We start from the raw sequence: 17,004 nt of genomic DNA on the forward strand, positions 1-17,004 counted from the left end.
ACTGGTTCCTCTAAATCCCCAGCCATCCCCGAGGCCACCTGAGCAGCTCCAGAATCCCTATTTCAAGTTGTCCCTCTCCCCAAAGTCCAAGCACTTGGGGATGGGGCCGTGGTCCAGATGAGAGAGAACAGGAGAAGCGCTGCAGGTCCGTGAGGAGAAGCCATCAGGCAGCAGCGCCAGCCACCCAGTGGCCAGCAGGCATGGGACTGAAAATGACCGTACACATAAGACACCCCCAGAACCAGGAAGTGAGGCCAGATGGCAGCTCCGAGGGTCTTCTCTGCACACTCAGGTGTCAGCACCTGCTGGATTTGGCCTCCGTCAGGCCCAAGCTTGGTGCCTGCTGCCAGCCAGGTTGGTGTAAGGGTTCAGGAGGCCTGAGGGAAACAGCTGCCCAGCTAGACACCAAGCACAGGCCACATCTGCCCCTCAGCCATCATTTCACTGGCTTGGAAACTCTGTCTTGTCAATTCTATTTTTTTTTTTTGAGATGCGGGTCTCGCTCTGTTAACCGGGCTGGAGTGCAGTGGCACGAACACAGTGCTTACTGCGGCCTCGAACTCCTGGGCCCAAGTGATCCTCCAGCCTCAGCCTCCCAAAGTGCTGGGATTACAGGCAAGAGCCACAGCGCCTGGCTGATTTGGCAACTCTCTGTCATTGCTCTGCGGCTTCTGCCTCTTCCCACCATTAGACCACACCCCTCTCTGGGCTTCTGCTGCCCCATGGCATCTGCCTACTGCCTTCTAGGTGTCTCTGCTCCAAACAACTCTCTCTGCACATCTCCCAGTCAGCACCAGAGCTTTCAGCTGAGGCCACTGCATACCCCACAAATTAGCTGTCTTGAACCCAGCAGTCCTTGTCTACTCCATGCAGTAGTGGGCTGCCCAGTGGGAGGGTCACAGGGTGAGCTTGACTCAGAGAAGCCATGGGTATGGTGGGCATGCAACAGCTGCCCTGAAGGGGCTAGGCCGGCGGGGTCCTGGTGTGGCTCAGGAGGTCCCAGCCCCCACTGAGAGATCCCAGGTTCTGCCTCTAAAGCTCCTGTTGTCCTGGAAGCTGGAGTCCAGCCTCACTACAGACTTTTAGGGCAATGATTCCCCAAAAGGCTGAGGGCAGCCCAGCCCCTGGCTGGCCCTGGAAACACAGAGGGAAATATGACATGGCCCAGCCCCCGGGAGCTCTGGGCCCAGAGCTCCATGGGGAGAGGCACTGGTGCTGGCAGGGAGATGAAAGATATAACATGTGCAGAAGGGGAGGCTGTGCTGGTGCAAGACAGTCAGCTCAGCAAAGCAAGCTCCGGCCAGATCACAGGGAGAGCTGGGCTGCAGGGACCGTCGTGTGTCCTTTCCCTGGGGCCCTGGGGAACACAGAAGGGTAGTGAGGGGCGCCACTGTGGAGGTCCGAGCCTGCAGGTGACTCTAGTTTCATGCCCTGGCTGCCTCGAGAAGGGAGGGGCTGCAATCCAGGAGGACAGACAGAGGCTGTGCCAGTGGTGGGGACAAGAGGCAACAATGCTGAGGTGCCCTTTGCTCCAAATGCAACTCCACACCCCATCTCCATCACCCACACCAGGGAGACCCAGGGCCCATTTGTTGGCACACAGCTTCTGCTTTTCCAGGGAACTCCTCCAAGTCCCCTGGTCCTTCAAGAATGAAGCCCCAACACTGTTGGCGAGACCCACTGGGCCCTCTTCAGACAGACACATCGAGGGACCCGTCTTTCCACCCATGCCCAGCTTCACGGAGGCCCTTCCCGCCTCCACTCCTCCTACCCCCGCTGCGGGTCATTGACCCTGTTTGGAAAACACCAGACTTGCTCATATAAGGAGCGTGAGCCAGGCCTGGGTGCTCAGCGATGGCGTCTGTGTGGTGGCCCTGTCTCATCTTGGCTCTGCTCTCCGGCTTGGCAGCCTCTGGCTTTCCGAGAAGCCCCTTCCGGCTGCTTGGGGTGAGTCTGCCCCCTCTTTGCCATCTGGGGCTTGGTGTGGAACGGGCAGAAGGCAAAGGCACCACGCTGGGCAAGCCTCTGAGTGGGGTGAAGAGGAGGGAGAGGGCTGGGCGCTGAGCTGCTGGGAGCAGTGTGGATACTGGGAATACTGAGCTCCAGCTGAGGCCTATGCTAACCTGCTCTCTACCCCTGGGAAGGCTCTTAAAACTCTCTGGCCCTCAGTTTCCCCACCTGTCAAAAGAGCAACGCACCATGAACTGCCCGCTTCACTGAGGGGCAATGAAGGTCCAAGTCTCAGATGAGTGTGGCCTCTACAAAACGCTGCGTTGAGCCCTGTTGGGTGTGGCGGGGCAAGGGTGCTCTGGAAGGAGGCCTAAAGGGCCCTGGGGCCAGGAAAAGGCAGAATGGGAGACAGGATGAGGTGGGGTATGTGGGGTGTGAAGAGAGCCCTGGGGTGAGTTCCCCCTGCCCTGCTCTCCTGGGTAACCTGGAGACCTGCCCCTCTCTGGACCTCAGTTTCCCCATCTATTCAGAGTTCTTCCTACTCTGACAGGTGGCTCTGGGAGGGTCCTATGTCTGGGGGCACTCAGGCGTGTGTGGAGCAGGGTGCCACTGAACCCCTGGTCTCAGCCCAGAGCCTCCCAAGCCCTGTGGCCTTGGCGCTGGCCATGGCCTGATTCCTCTGTTTGCTTTTGTTTTTGCAGAAACGGAGCCTCCCGGAAGGGGTGAGAACTTTCACCGGGGTGGGGCCGAGCGGGGTAGGGCAGGATGGAGCTGGTTGCCCAACTGCTGAAGGTGTGGGACACAACAGCAGACTCCTCACAGCTAGCAAACAGTTTATGGCCCCCTGCCCTAGCAGCCCCCAATGGCGCAGGACTCCTGGGAAAGAGTGCCACAGAACCACGACCCCTCCAACCTTGCAGGATGTAGCCCAAGAGGACCCCCCACAGGCATCCCTCCCTTCCACAGACACTTCCTGAGCACTTGCTGGTACCTGCCTCTGTGAAGCGGCTCTGCCACACCTTCACGAAGCATCTGTATATCCCTAGCGGGAGGGGCCGGGACACCTCCCTAGGGCCTCTCACAGTCCAACACCCCTATTGGAAAGAGGGGGTCTGGAGACTTCCCTTGGCACAGGAAATCAGTTCCTCTTTGGGAAACAGAATCAGGCAATTACCTAAGGACCCAGGAGGCGGGCTGGGCTGTGAGCCTGAGGGCATGTGAGGTGTGGAGGATGAGCAGGAAGAGCCGGGGGCAGGTGCTTCAGGGCCAGTGTCCGGGTGTGGCTGGAGTGCAGGATGACTGGATGCAGTAGGGCAAGCTCTCACTGGCTGCAGCGGTGTGTGAACAGATCACAGAGCTGAGGAGGCAGGACAAGCATCTGAATAATGGTGACCGCCAAACACATGGGGACTGAGGACGCCACCAAGGCTTCCAACATGGGAGACTGCGGGAGGATGAGGGTTGTGTGCCGGGCAGGGGCCTCAGAGCCTGCAAGGGAATTTGCAAGAGAGGTGGCTGGGCTGCAGACCTGGTTCTCCAGGGTCCCCATCTGGTTGATTCCCCACCCACCTCCCCAAAGGTGACCGATGGCGTCGAGGTCTACAGTACCATAATCAACTCCAAGGTCACCTCCCGTTTTGCTCACAATGTTGTCACCACAAGAGCCGTCAACCGTGCAGACAAGGCCAAGGAGGTCTCCTTTGATGTGGAGCTGCCCAAAACGGCCTTCATCACCAACTTCACCTTGTGGGTACCGCCATTGCGCTGGCTCGGGGCTTGGGAGGGGGGAGTCTGACTGAGTGTGATTCCCCCCACCCCCAACTCTCTTTCCCTGCAGGACCATCGACGGCGTTACCTACCCTGGGAATGTCAAGGAGAAGGAAGCTGCCAAGAAGCAGTACGAAAAGGCCGTGTCCCAGGGCAAGACTGCCGGCTTGGTCAAGTGAGCGCGGACTCCCAGGCCTTGGGGAGAACGTCTGGGATTCCAGGGCCTTCGGGGCTATAAACGACAATAGCTATTATTGTTGTTATAGCAAAATGTGCCCATAATTTTGTCATTATCCCACATCATGGCTGAGGCAAGCGAGCCTCTGAATGGCTGGGGACCTCCCTCGCCAGAGGACTGGGCCTAGGGCCGAGGGTGGAGGAAGAGTGAGCTCCTGCAGTCTTTGAGGGAGTCGCCATCGTGCACCCTGTTCAGGGCCTCTGGGAGGAAGCTGGAGAAGTTCACAGTCTCGGTCAATGTGGCTGCAGGCAGCAAAGTCACCTTTGAGCTGACCTACGAGGAGCTGCTGAAGAGGCACAAGGGCAAGTATGAGATGTACCTCAAGATCCAGCCCAAGCAACTGGTCAAACACTTCGAGGTAATCCATCGCCCCTGCAGCCCTGGGGGGATGGCAGCAGGGTGCAGGGACCGGCCCATGGGGCAGACTCAGATGGGGGTCAAAGATGCAAAAGCTCTGCCCCACTGCATCCCCCACCCCTGGCTGGGAAGGCTGGAGGAATTACAGTGGTTCTGGCCACAGCGTCTGGGGCCGAGGGGAAGAAGCTGGGACGGACTTGGCAGAGGCAGATTCGGTGCTGGGCCCTCGAGGGCAACACCAGCAAGTGCCTCCGTAAGGCTTGTAACTGGGCACATGGGCATTTTCCAACCTCAAAGCTGAAAGCCAAAGGAAAAGCGTCAGTGGTAGAATTTCAGGCACATACGGCAGGCGTGGTAACGCCTCGGCATCAGCATGCTCTTCTCCAAGACCCTGTGGTCACTTTCCCGCTGGGAGACGCCAGACTTGGCCCTCAGCACTGTCCTAGAGGGTCCCTGCATGACCACAGATCCATCTCGTTCCCATTGGCCTTGTTCTGGGAGCTGGCCTCTGCAGGCACTGAGTGACATCTCCTTACTTTGGCCATTTCAGATCGAGGCAGACATCTTTGAGCCTCAGGGAATCAGCATGCTGGACGCGGTGGCCTCATTCATCACCAATGACCTCCTGGGAAGCGCCCTCACCAAGTCCTTCTCGGGGAAAAAGGTGGTGTCGATGCCTCTCAGACCTGGTGGGGCAGGGGACAGGAACACTGACCCCAGCAGGACGAGCCTGCAGCCCAGGGCTTAGCTGCTGCAAGCAGACATGCGTTGGAGTAGGGGGATCAATCTACAAGCATCACCTTCCTCCTTGCCCACTGGGGTTGGGAGTGTGGATGCTGAGGGCAGGGCCACTGACAACGACCTGCCAGAGAAGCCATGTACAAAGCCTGGTCTCCCTCGCCCTTGGGAAATGGATAGGGCAGAGCTTATCTTCCCTGTTTTACAGGTCAGGAGGCTGAGGCCCAACAGTCATTTAGATCTACTGACTCCACAGTGAGGAGTGAAAGATTAAAGAGAACTCCATTCTTGGTGCTGGGTGGTTGGCTCTAGTCCCCAAGGCCCCCAGCTGTTCCAGGGGCCTTACTGTCGGTGGACAGTGGGTGAATAAATGTTTACACAAACAACAAACCAGTCATCCAGGACTTCTGGGGCGAGGCCTGAGAGGCACACCCTCAGAGGACTGCTGGCTTCTGCAGGGCCACGTGCTGTCCAGGGCCCCTCTTCCTCCCCATTCTCCTCCTTTCTCCCTCCCTTCCTCTTGGCACCCACACACCAACAGTCCGAACCACCCACAAGAAATTCCTTTTAATGGTGCAAAACTCCCTTCCCTAAAGTAGCTTCTCAGTGCTGAGCTCCAAGATAGGCTGGGCTAAGGGGCGCGTGAGGCCAAGAAAAAGGGAGTTGGAAGCTGAATCAGACAAGGCCCCTGCCTCACCAGGAGCCCTGATCCCCAAGGGGAAGAGCAGCCCTTGGAAGGGCCGGTGTGTGGTAAACGGTGCCCTCTGGTGAGTCAGTCCTGGGAGCTGCAGAACACACCAGGCGGGCAGGGCTGCCTGGGCCTCCAGCTCTTGCTAGCCTCTGCCCCGCTAAGGGTTCCTCCCTGTGAGGCTGCCCCTCTGCTGCCCGGGGCTGAGGTCTGCGGGTGGGCAGGCCCTGGCCGAGCTGAGCAAGGTCTTTCATCTCCATCCCTCAGGGCCATGTGTCCTTCAAGCCCAGCTTAGACCAACAGCGTTCCTGCCCAACCTGTACAGACTCCCTCCTCAATGGAGATTTTACCATCACCTACGACGTGAACAGAGAATCTCCGGGCAACGTGCAGGTACCTGGGCTGGCCGGTTCACCATCATGGTGGGGCGAGGGCTGGCGGGGGAGGGGCTGCAGCTGCATCTAGTGCCATCACCCTGGGCCCTCAGCCCAAGGCTGTTTTCCTACAGGAAATGGGACAGCTGATGGCCCAGAGCCTGGTGCAGCACCCCCTAGAGGGTTGGATAGGAATGCCTTTTTCTTGGGCTGGTAAATGTCTGGCTTCTACCTGTAACAATAGTCACCGTGGATGCTAAAAGTACCCTGGCCTCCGTCCCTCTCTCCCCTTTCCAGATAGTCAATGGCTACTTCGTGCACTTCTTTGCACCTCAAGGCCTTCCAGTGGTGCCTAAGAGCGTGGCCTTCGTGATTGACGTCAGCAGCTCCATGGCTGGTCGGAAATTAGAGCAGGTACTCAGCGCCAGTGGCACAGCCAGGACTCAGGGGAGTGAGGGGTAGAGGAGACTTTTTTTTTAAGTGGAAAAAGCTGATACTAGTGAATGAGGAGAAAGGGGACAAGATAAGAGAAAGCTCACGGCCTCTGCCCTCTTCTGTGGCAAGCCTCAGGAGAGGCTCGCTGGTGCAGATGGCAGGGCTGCACCACCTGCTGAGCTGAGAAGGGCTGTCACTCTCTGCTGCGGCTTCTCCCAGCTCTTTGTCTCTCTCTCTCCTCCAGACAAAGGAAGCCCTTCTCAGAATCCTGGAAGATATGAAAGAGGAAGACTATCTGAATTTCATCCTGTTCAGTGGAGACGTGTCCACATGGAAAGAGCACTTAGTCCAAGCCACGCCCGAGAACCTCCAGGAGGCCAAGACGTTTGTGAAGAGCATTGATGATAAAGGAAGTAAGAGCAGAGGTGGAGCCCACACGCCTCCTAGCGGCTCCTCCCTCTGTCCCTGAGCAGCCTGCATCCCCCCTCTCAGGGCAGGGACTCTGCTGGTCTCAGGCCCTGCAGATCTGAGCTGGGGTAGAGATGGGAGTGGATGGTCCTCAGGCTTGGAGACAGGATAGCTGTCCTCTCTGTGGTGCAGGGAAACTCATTCTTTCTGTTTCTAATCCATGATCCTGGTATCTCACAAGTCCCAGCAAGATAAGGCCACAGAGAACCCGTCTTCTTGGCCCCGTTTTATATGGAAAATGACACAATGTCTACACTGCTCCCCTCATCCCAGCAAGAGGGGCTGGGAGTCCATCCAACTCTTTGCCAAAGGGCTTTTACAATTGCCATGTGCTTTTAGTCTTCTGGCAACCCTTTCATCCCCATTTGAAAGTGTAAGTTTTTGTTTTTTTTAGATGGAGTCTCACTCTGTAGCCCAGGCTGGAGTGCAGTGGCCCAATCTCAGCTAACTGCAACCTCTGCCTCCTGGGTTCAAGCGATTCTTCTGCCTCAGCCTCCCAAGTAGCTGGGACTACAGGTGCTTAACACCATGCCCGGCTCATTTTTGTATTTTTTAGTAGAGAGGGGGTTTCACCATGTTGGCCAGGATGGTCTTGAACTCCAGACCTTGTGATCCACCCGCCTCAGCCTCCCAAAGTGCTGGGATTACAGACATGAGCCACTGCGCCCAGCCAAGTTGTTTGTTCATGTGCTGGTTCATTCATTATTTGCTGAGTACCACCATGGGCTGCCAGATAGAGTCCTTGGGCACATAAGTGGGGCTGGCTGTCCCAGCTCCTCTGCTCCAGCCTCTCTGCACATGGGCACCCTGAGGACACCCTCCCACGGTGCTGTCTGTCTGTGTCCCAGTGACCAACATCAATGACGGGCTGCTGAAGGGCATCAGTATGCTGAACAAGGCCCGAGAGGAGCACAGGGTCCAGGAGAGGAGCACCTCCATCGTCATCATGCTGACCGACGGGGATGCCAATGTTGGTGAGGAGCATGGGTGTGGCTCTGGGCCAGGGCTGAAGCATCTGGCTGCTGCTCCTGGCTCTGTAGCTGGCTCATTGAAAACCTGGGGCAGCTCTTCCCAGGGTTCCCTGTGGTCTGGGAGCCCCTCGACGGCAGGGTCCTGCCTCCCTCTGCCAGGGTTCTCCACCATCTGCCCCACAAGGGCTCATGGTTGTGATTCTACCAGCTCTGCACGTGCAGGAGTCAGGTCTCCCCAGATAGAGCTGGCCTAGACTAGCCCCGAGGTTGGGGCTGGAATGTGAATACCCGCTTATCCAACAGGTGAGAGCAGACCCGAAAAAATCCAAGAGAATGTGCGGAACGCCATCGGGGGCAAGTTCCCCTTGTATAACCTGGGTTTTGGCAACAATCTGAATTACAACTTCCTGGAGAACATGGCCCTGGAGAACCAAGGGTTTGCCCGGCGCATTTATGAGGACTCCGACGCCGATTTGCAGCTGCAGGTATGCCTCATCTTGCACACTTCTGGCATAAGGCGCTCACTACCTCCTCAGACAGCTGCTGCATACTGTGACCGTTTTAATTATGAGGAAGAGCTTCCTCTTGGGTCAAACTCCTACTCTATCTCTTACCCATCAGTAAAGACTCTGATCTTGTCCTTGGGCTACACAACAGGCCTGCTTCTTTAGTAGGCTTATCAGAGCGAACACAGGACATGTGGTTAAATATGAGTTTCTGAGAAAGACTGCATTTTTGTAGCGTAAGTATACCTCGAATATTGCAGAGGACATTGCATTGGTGTCCTGCGGCTGCCGTAACAAGTACGCCCCAGACGCATGTGGCAGCAGGTTGGTTCCTTCTGAGCGCTATGAGAGAAGACCTGTTCTGGGCCTCTTTCCTTTTCTCCGTGGCTTGTCAGTGGCTGTCTTCTCCCTGTGTCTGCGCACGTCTTTCCTCTGTAGGAGGACGTCAGTCCTATTGGATTAGGGCCAACACTAATGACCTTATTTTGGAGACCCTATCTTCAAATAAGGCTGAACTTTAGGAGCACCCTATCCAACCCATCACACACATACCTGTACTAAAGAAGGATTCATCATTTATCTGACCCTCAATTTAGCTGCATGTCCTGTCTTTGTATTTGCTGAATCTGGCAATTCTGTTCCTTCTCTAGGCAGGTAACGGCATCTCCACCTCTGCAGGGCAACCACCCCATCCCTTCTCTCCTCTGTCTCTGGATCTCTGCGCTCCTGTCCCTGTCACCTTCTCATCTGCCTCTCCTTTCTTCCTTCTCTCCTTCCCGCTTTCATTCCAACAGACATTCCTTAAATACTTCCTTTGTGCCAAGAACTCTGTCCTTTAATATTTCTTTTTTTAAAGAGGCAAATACTTCTGAAACTGCCCTTTCTTTCTAGTCTTCCTCGTGTCTACCTGGGAGCAGGGGGTGGGTGAGGCCCCCACAGACTGAAGGATGCAGTCAGGGACAGGCAGAAGTGACCATGAGGAGCCAGGACGGGCCCAGCTCTGGGACACAGATGGCCAGCTGCAGCATTGTGGGAGCCTGCCCGGGGGCCCGGGATGACCGGCCCCATCCGAACTTCAGGGCTTCTATGAGGAGGTGGCCAACCCGCTGCTGACGGGTGTGAAGGTGGAGTACCCTGAGAACGCCATCCTGGACCTCACCCAGAACACTTACCAGCACTTCTACGATGGCTCTGAGATTGTGGTGGCCGGGCGCCTGGTGGAAGAAGATATGAACAGCTTTAAGGCAGATGTAAAGGGCCATGGGGTGAGTGGGGCCGGGGCCTGGAAGTGTCCTGGGGATGAGGTATCAGCAGTGGCAGAGCTCTGGCCTCCTGAGGGTCCAGGAGTGGCGGCCCCTGAACCTGGCCCACCCAGGCCTCTAGCCCCTTGCCTCCTTCCACCCCCACCCCAGGCCACCAACGACCTGACCTTCACAGAGGAGGTGGACATGAAGGAGATGGAGAAGGCCCTGCAGGAGCGGGACTACATCTTCGGGGATTACATTGAGCGGCTCTGGGCCTACCTCACCATCGAGCAGCTGCTGGAGAAGCGGTGAGCAGGGCCCAGCCCCCACCTGTGCCCACCTCAGCTGTGCTTCGAAGGAGCCCAGGAGGAAGACCTGGCTGCACACAGGGAAGGGCACCCCCGCACGCAGGCCCAGTGGTCCTGCCCTCTTCTTGGCCCAGCCAAGGAACTGTCTGCAGAGCTGTCTGTAAGGAACCCAGGCCGCCACTCCTCATCCTGTTGCCCCCAAGGCTCAAATGGGCAAGCCCTGTGGCCAGCAGCCTAGGAGTGCCCCGGGGCGGGGGGATCTCGGCATCCTGCTCCCCACACCGGGCACGACCCAGGGCTGGTGAAGCTGAGTGGAACCGAAGGCTGGGGTCCCAGCCCTCAGTGCCCAGAGGGCAGAGCTGAGCCCACTGAGAGGGTCAGTGTTCATGTGGGTGGGATTAGCCTGTGAAGCCTCTAGTATACAATCTGGCACAGGCTGACCTCTCCACACGTGGACACCATTGTGAGTGACTGCTGTAGCCCCTAATTTACTTATTTATTTTTGAGAGGGGGTCTCCCTCTGTTGCACAGACTGGAGTGCAATGGTGCGATCTTGGCTCACTGCAACCTCTGCCTCCTGGGTTCAAGCAATTCTCCTGCCTCAGCCTCCTGAGTAGCTGGGATTACAGGCACCTGCTACCACGTCCAGCTAACTTTTGTTTCTAGTAGAGATGGGGTTTCACCATGTTGGCCAGGCTGGTCTCGAACTCCTGACCTCAGGTGATTCAACCCCCCCACCCAGCCTCCCAAAGTGCTGGGATTACAGGCGTGAGCCATCACGCCTGGCTGGCTGCTGTTTTATAGGTGGGGAAACCAAGGCCCAGCAAGGAAACAGGGCTTGTCCACATGCCCCAGGGAGCTGTAAGCCAGTCTTCTCTGAGCCCAACTGGGCTCTACCCCGGGGGACCCACAATGGGGAAGGTGGAGTGGAGATCCCCAGCTGCGTCCGGCACTCCTGGCCTGGTTCTGGAGCCAGCGGGGGGGGGAGGAAAGCAGGGCACTGCTCTCTGTGTTGCCCTCCTGAATGGCCCCTCCTCACAGCAAGAAGGCCCATGGCGAGGAGAAGGAGAACCTCACGGCCCAGGCCCTGGACCTGTCCCTCAAGTATCACTTTGTGACTCCACTGACATCCATGGTAGTGACCAAGCCTGAGGACAATGAGGATGAGCGGGCCATTGCCGACAAGCCTGGAGAAGGTGGGATAGGGATGGAGGCTGCAACCTGGAGGCCTCCCTCTAGGACCCTGTGCTGGACACCCTCCCTGGGTGTCCAGTGGAGGAGTGGGCTGGGCTGGAGAGACCCAGATCTGCCAAAGCGGGGCTGGGGAAAGCAGGGTGGAGCATGAAACAGTCAGCATGGACAGTGGGGTGAGGGGTGAATAGGAGCCTCTGTACCTCTAAAGGGATACACTGCCCAGTGGACATTCCAAGGAAAAGGGCTGAGGCTGCAGCATGGAAGGGCTTAGTTAGACAAGAAGAAGCACTTCCAACATGAAAGTCAGGCCTGGAGCATGCTACCAGGCACCTGGAGATTGTTAGGGGAAGAGTCCCTGAGAGCTGGAGGCTGGGACCCCTCAACCAGACCCCAGACTGTCCTACTCAATAGGGGGTCCCAGATGCCCACTGCCACTAGGCACAGGGTCTGTGTGTGGTAGGGGAGGGATGGCATTGGGAGACACGGGAGGCAAATTGCTGGGCCCAGTCAGGCCAGGCCTCTGGCTTCCAGGAACTCCTAGTTCCGGGGGACACCCAATGGGGGAACAGCTGGCTGCTGGGAGGCCCAAGACCTGGGGCTGCTTGGCCAAGCAGCCAGCTCTGGTCCCTGCTCACCAGTGCTCTTTGGCTTCTACTGCATTTCTCCTCTTCCTCCCTCGCTGCACCTGCAGATGCAGAAGGTAAGCTTTAGCCAGCCACCGGGTGGGGATTATGGAAAGGAGACAGGAGAGAATTGAGGAGGCCTTTCCAAGCAAGATAGAACCCCCAGCCACAGGGGCACAGTTGGGACACCTGGACTGAGGCCCAGCCCTATTTCCAAATCATGACTCTGCCCCTCTCTGAGCCTGAGGATCCCTGTAAGTTAATTGGGGGTGGCTTCCCCTGCCCAAGGAGAGACAATCAGTATGACAGTATCTGCGACCTGCAAAAACGAGCCAGTTAGCATGTCAGCCACTTATACTCCATTGATCCCATAGCAATCCTCCAAGAGGGTCCTTTTGTGATCCCCATTTTACAATGGGGAAATTGAGACACAGGGGGTTAATTTGCTCAGTCTATTTGCTCATAGACTCAGCAGATGGCCAAGCTGGCACTTAGGCCAAGGCAGTCTGGCCCCAATGCCCATGCTGGGGATTGCTGGGGATCACAGTCCTCTGCGCCTCTCTTACCACAAAATTGGAACCTCACAGACTCCCTGCCTCTAGGCAGGGCCCCCAAACCCCTACTGGTCTGGCCTGCCCCACTTCCATCTATAAGCGGGGCATGTTTGGACATGTACCAATGCGTGTGTATACACATATGTATGTGCACACTGTGTGTGTGTGTGTGTGTGCGCAAGTGTGGGAAGCAACAGACAGCAGTGAGCCTCACTCATCTCAACTAGGGGGTGGGGAGCCCAGGGGTGGGGCAGGTGTCTGCTGTGAGCATTACTCAAGAGAGAGAAGCTGATGACTTAATGGCTTGTATTTCAGCCACATCACAATGCCCTGCCCCAGCATGGGAACCACACTCCCCTTGCCACTAGTCCCATAAAGGACTTCCCTGGATATGCCCCATTTCTAAAGCCTAAGCTTTGGGGTCACATCTCCACCTCTATCTGCCAGTGTTGGGGTCCCTCTGGGGCACAGCAGCGTTAAGACAGGCAGAAGGCATGGGGCTGGGGGAGGGGGAAGCCCTAGATCCTGCTCACGGCTGCCCTTTGGCTTCTTTTCAGCCACACTGGTGAGCCCCGCCACGTCCTACCTGAGTGAGTACACGCTGGCCGCTGCCCCTCCGTCCAGAGCCTGCCCCTGCCATGTGCCCCTCTGAGGTGGCTACTCACTCAGCTGTCCAGGACAGGCAGATGGACAATGTGTCCTGAGGAGACTGAGGGGTGGGAGGGCAATGGCATTAGGGAGAGGGAAGGGGAGGGGCAGGAGCTGAACTCTGGTGGGGGTTGGGCACCTCCCTGAGCTTGCTCAGCTCAGCTCCTTCTCCCTTTGCATCTGCAGCCAGCTACCAGCCTCCTCAAAACCCCTACTACTATGGTGAGTCCCTAGCTGCTCCCGGGGAAGGCTCAGGAGCCTGAGCACGTGCTCCTGCCTCTCTTGGAGTCCAGCCCACAGAGGCCAGGAGGCTGGGGGAGGCTCCAGGTATGGTGAGAGGCCCCGGGAGCCAGTCCCTTCTCTAATGTGTCACCAGTGGATGGGGACCCCCACTTCATCATCCAAGTTCCAGAGAAAGACGACGCCCTCTGCTTCAACATCGACGAAGACCCAGGCACAGTGCTGCGCCTTATTCAGGACCCAGTCACAGGTGAGACTTGTGGGCTAGGGCTGGGGCCAGGGGGCTCTTCCTGGGAGGGCTTGGGTCCCCCCAGGTGGGCACATGGATCATGTTCTCACTCTGCCCAGTAAGGAATCATTTTCACATGCAGAGAAACCCCTGTGGGAGTTTCCAGCCTATGTCTGGGGAATAGTTTTTCCCTGAAGAATACTCCCTGGCTCAGGCAAGGGGCAGAGCCACAGTGTCCCAGCGTGACCCAAACCTAGCATGTCTAGGAAGGAACAGGCTTGGGCTCTGAAGTCCCGGTCTCTCTCGTTGCCCCCACTCTGCTGCCCTTCACTCGGCCTAGTTGAAGGGGAAGGCACACTCCTAAAGGCAATCTGGACTCAGAAGTTCTCGCTGGTCTCCCTCTCTGCCCCATCCCTCTGGCAGGCCTCACAGTTAATGGGCAGATCATTGGCGACAAGAGAGGCAGCCCCGACTCTAAGACCAGAAAGACTTACTTTGGAAAACTGGGCATTGCCAATGCTCAGATGGACGTCCAGGTGGAGGTGACGACGGAGAAGATCACCCTATGGAACAGGGCCATGCCGAGCACTTTCAGCTGGCTGGACACAGTCACAGTCACACAGGATGGGTAAGGTTCCCACAAGGTCTCCAAGGTGGCCTACAGGCTAAGGGTCTAAGGAGGCTCTTGAGGGATTTGAACAAATCCCAGGACAGGAGATCCATGGGGCTCACAGGAAAGATCAGAGGCCCCAGAATCCGGTCTCCTGCCACAGGAGAGGGTGACCACAGTGGCCACCAACCAAACCCAGGGGCCCATCAGAGCCAGAATTGGTAGCTGGGCAGTTGGGCTGGTTGGGTGAAGGCGTCAGGTGATAATGGCCCCCATTTGCCTCTTCCGTGGCTGCTCGTCTTCCTAGCTCTCCTGCCTTCAGATCCCCCAGAGCCTCCCACTGAGGCTCAGGAAAGGTCTGGAGCCTGCCCAACGTCACGGAGGAAGTCAGTGGCTGAGCCAGGGCTGGACCGCAGGCCTCCAGACTCACAGGCCCGCCCTCTTTCCCACTTATTGCTACTCACGGGAGGCAGGCAGTGTGCATGAGGCATCCTCTTTCCAACGCCCCTGAGATAGTTTCTGGAGTCTGTGGGCCCTCGGATGCCATGTACAGGGGAGGCCCCACCAAGATGCCCTCGAGTCTGATGCCCAGTGTCACAGCTCCTGGGCCCCACAGCCCCTTTCTGGCCTCCTCTCGTAGGCTGTCCGTGATGATCAACAAGAAGAACATGGTGGTCTCCTTTGGAGATGGGGTTACCTTTGTGGTCGTCCTACACCAGGTGTGGAAGAAACATCCAGTCCACCGTGACTTTCTAGGCTTCTACGTGGTAGACAGTCACCGGATGTCAGCACAGACGCATGGGCTGCTGGGTATGAAATGTTCAGACTGCAGGCTGTTCAGGCCTGAGAGCAGCATGGGAAAGACATACACAAGGCCTTCCTAGCCACCCTGTACCCAGCTCACGACGCCCCATTCAGCCTTTGCATCAACCCTGAAAGGCCAGTGGCCACATGACCTGTGGCAATGGTGAGGTGCTGACAGTGTGAATATTTTTGTTCCAGGGCAATTCTTCCAACCCTTTGACTTTAAAGTGTCTGACATCCGCCCAGGCTCTGACCCCACAAAGTCAGATGCCACACTGGTGGTGAAGAACCATCAGCTGACTGTCACCAGGTGAGGAGACTTCTCCAACACCCTCACCTGCTCAGCAACGAGAGGAGGAAGGAGTCCTCTCTGCCCACGCACATTAGCCTGGTGGGCTTTTGTCTTTTGTGGGGTAATTGTTTCCCTTTGAGGTCTTGGCACCCCCACCAGACTCTTCCTAATCAAGAAAAAGCCCAAACTTGGCTTCCTAGAAAGAGAAATCATGTGACTTGATTCTTGACCAAACAATTCTGGGCTGTTAGAACTGCCAACTTCCCACCCTTTTTCAACCTTAGGTCCACGAGCCTAGCAGCCGTCTTACCCACCCCGTGTATTGTAGCATCTCTCTTCTTTCTCCAGGGGCTCCCAGAAAGACTACAGAAAGGATGCCAGCGTTGGCACGAAGGTTGCCTGCTGGTTTGTCCATAACAACGGGCAAGGGCTGATTGATGGTGTCCACACTGACTACGTCATCCCCAGCCTGTTTTGATTAGACACGCCAGCTCCTGTTGGGATGGCTGGCCCAGCTTTTGTGGCATCTGGAACATGGGCACAGAGAGGGGCCTGTGGGAGGGGCTGGGAAAATAAAGACCAAGGTGGAGACCAGACAGTTGCCAGCCTCTACATGCCTTCATGAGCCTCTTCTCCAGGGAACAGGCAGTTGAGACCCACAGCAGCTCAAAAGAGGGGCTGGCTAGCAGGAAGGCAACTTTCTTGGGCCTCTCAACTGACACAGCTGAGAGACAGAGTTGGTTGGACTGGAACTTTAGGGAGTCAAATGTATGACAGCTTGGGGGAAAAATAAAGAACTAACTCTGAAGGAAAGGGGCTCTCAGAAGTCAGGAAGGGTTGAATGCATTTCAGTATCCAGGAAAGGCGTAAGACAAATAAATGGTCCTGGCTCAGGAGCTCTAATCAGGATCTTTAGAAGTAGATAATACTCCAGGGCAGACACAGCCCACATCTAAATGGGGACGTCAGCCACCCTTCCACCTATCCATCCCGCTACCCACCATTCATCCACCCATTCATCCAATCACCCACCCACCCATTCACCATTCGACCATCTGTTCACCCACACATCCACTCATCCGTCTATCCCTCCACCATGCATGCATCCACCCATCAACCTCTCCATCCATCCCTCCTACCATCTGTCCATTCATCCATTCATCCCTCAGCTACCTATTCATTATCCAACTATGCCTCCTTCCACCCATCCATCCATCCATCCATCCATCCATCCATCCATCCATCAATCCACTCATCAGTTCACCCACCCATCCACCCACGTACCCATCCATCAATTCAGCAGATAAACACAATACCCTGGGCCAGGATCTGGGGGTACAATTGAGTAATCCAGTTCCTATTTTCATGAGTGCTCAAGTTTGTCTTCAGCTGAGCCAGGCATCTTTGGGATCCTCTGATTATACCTCATGATGACCACTTGATGTATCCTCCCAATGAGTCTGGGGTAGGGTAGAGGGTCAGAGAGAGGTTCCTGGAGAAAGGGCTCTGAGAGATCTCCAGTCTGAACAACCCTCTCCCACCTGGACAACTGCAACTGCCCCTTCCTGAGTCTCCCTGCCTCCCCTACTGCTTCCCATAGAGAGCTTTTCACAGAGCAGATGTGATCACCACTCGCTGCCTAAATCCCTACAAATGATATCTTCCATCCTTTGCTCTTGGAACCATGACAAAAGTCCTTCCTATGGCCTCCAGCTTCCCCTCATACACCAGGTGTTTCCCTTAGCTTCCGGGTTCCAGACACACAG

At 56.6% G+C, this 17,004-nt stretch overlaps 1 protein-coding gene across 2 annotated transcripts; it reads left to right on the forward strand.

Moving 5' to 3' along the window:
- Window positions 1–1,828: 1,828 nt before the first annotated feature.
- Window positions 1,829–15,832, forward strand: ITIH3 (inter-alpha-trypsin inhibitor heavy chain 3). 2 transcript variants are annotated; one of them, XM_064367201.1, is made up of 21 exons: window positions 1,829–1,947; window positions 2,652–2,672; window positions 3,530–3,696; window positions 3,788–3,892; window positions 4,151–4,313; window positions 4,863–4,976; window positions 6,006–6,131; window positions 6,410–6,526; window positions 6,792–6,960; window positions 7,864–7,989; window positions 8,290–8,471; window positions 9,572–9,757; window positions 9,905–10,044; window positions 11,086–11,240; window positions 12,973–13,005; window positions 13,250–13,285; window positions 13,440–13,553; window positions 13,956–14,160; window positions 14,783–14,952; window positions 15,145–15,256; window positions 15,587–15,832. In XM_064367201.1, the coding sequence occupies exons 1-21, from the start codon at window positions 1,855–1,857 to the stop codon at window positions 15,714–15,716; spliced, it is 2,664 nt and encodes an 887-aa protein (XP_064223271.1). In that variant the 5' UTR covers window positions 1,829–1,854; the 3' UTR covers window positions 15,717–15,832. The 2 variants fall into 2 exon arrangements, with proteins under 2 accessions (XP_064223271.1, XP_064223272.1); XM_064367202.1 differs by lacking the exons at window positions 14,783–14,952; window positions 15,145–15,256; window positions 15,587–15,832 and adding an exon at window positions 11,770–11,938 and having other exon boundaries at window positions 13,956–14,068.
- Window positions 15,833–17,004: the final 1,172 nt, after the last annotated feature.

This window comes from Aotus nancymaae, unplaced genomic scaffold (genome assembly GCF_030222135.1).
Source record: "Aotus nancymaae isolate 86718 unplaced genomic scaffold, 86718_ANA_hifiasm-v0.15.2.pri h1tg000067l, whole genome shotgun sequence".
Lineage (NCBI taxonomy): Eukaryota > Metazoa > Chordata > Mammalia > Primates > Aotidae > Aotus > Aotus nancymaae.

What these genes read in the sequence shown, in the direction of transcription:
- ITIH3 (XM_064367201.1), top strand. Translation starts at nt 1,855, where the DNA reads ATGGCGTCTGTGTGGTGGCCCTGTCTCATCTTGGCTCTGCTCTCCGGC. An exon ending in AACTGGTCAAACACTTCGAG is followed by an intron (nt 4,314 to 4,862) that starts GTAATCCATCGC and finishes TGGCCATTTCAG; the next exon opens with ATCGAGGCAGACATCTTTGA. An exon ending in AATCTCCGGGCAACGTGCAG is followed by an intron (nt 6,132 to 6,409) that starts GTACCTGGGCTG and finishes TCCCCTTTCCAG; the next exon opens with ATAGTCAATGGCTACTTCGT.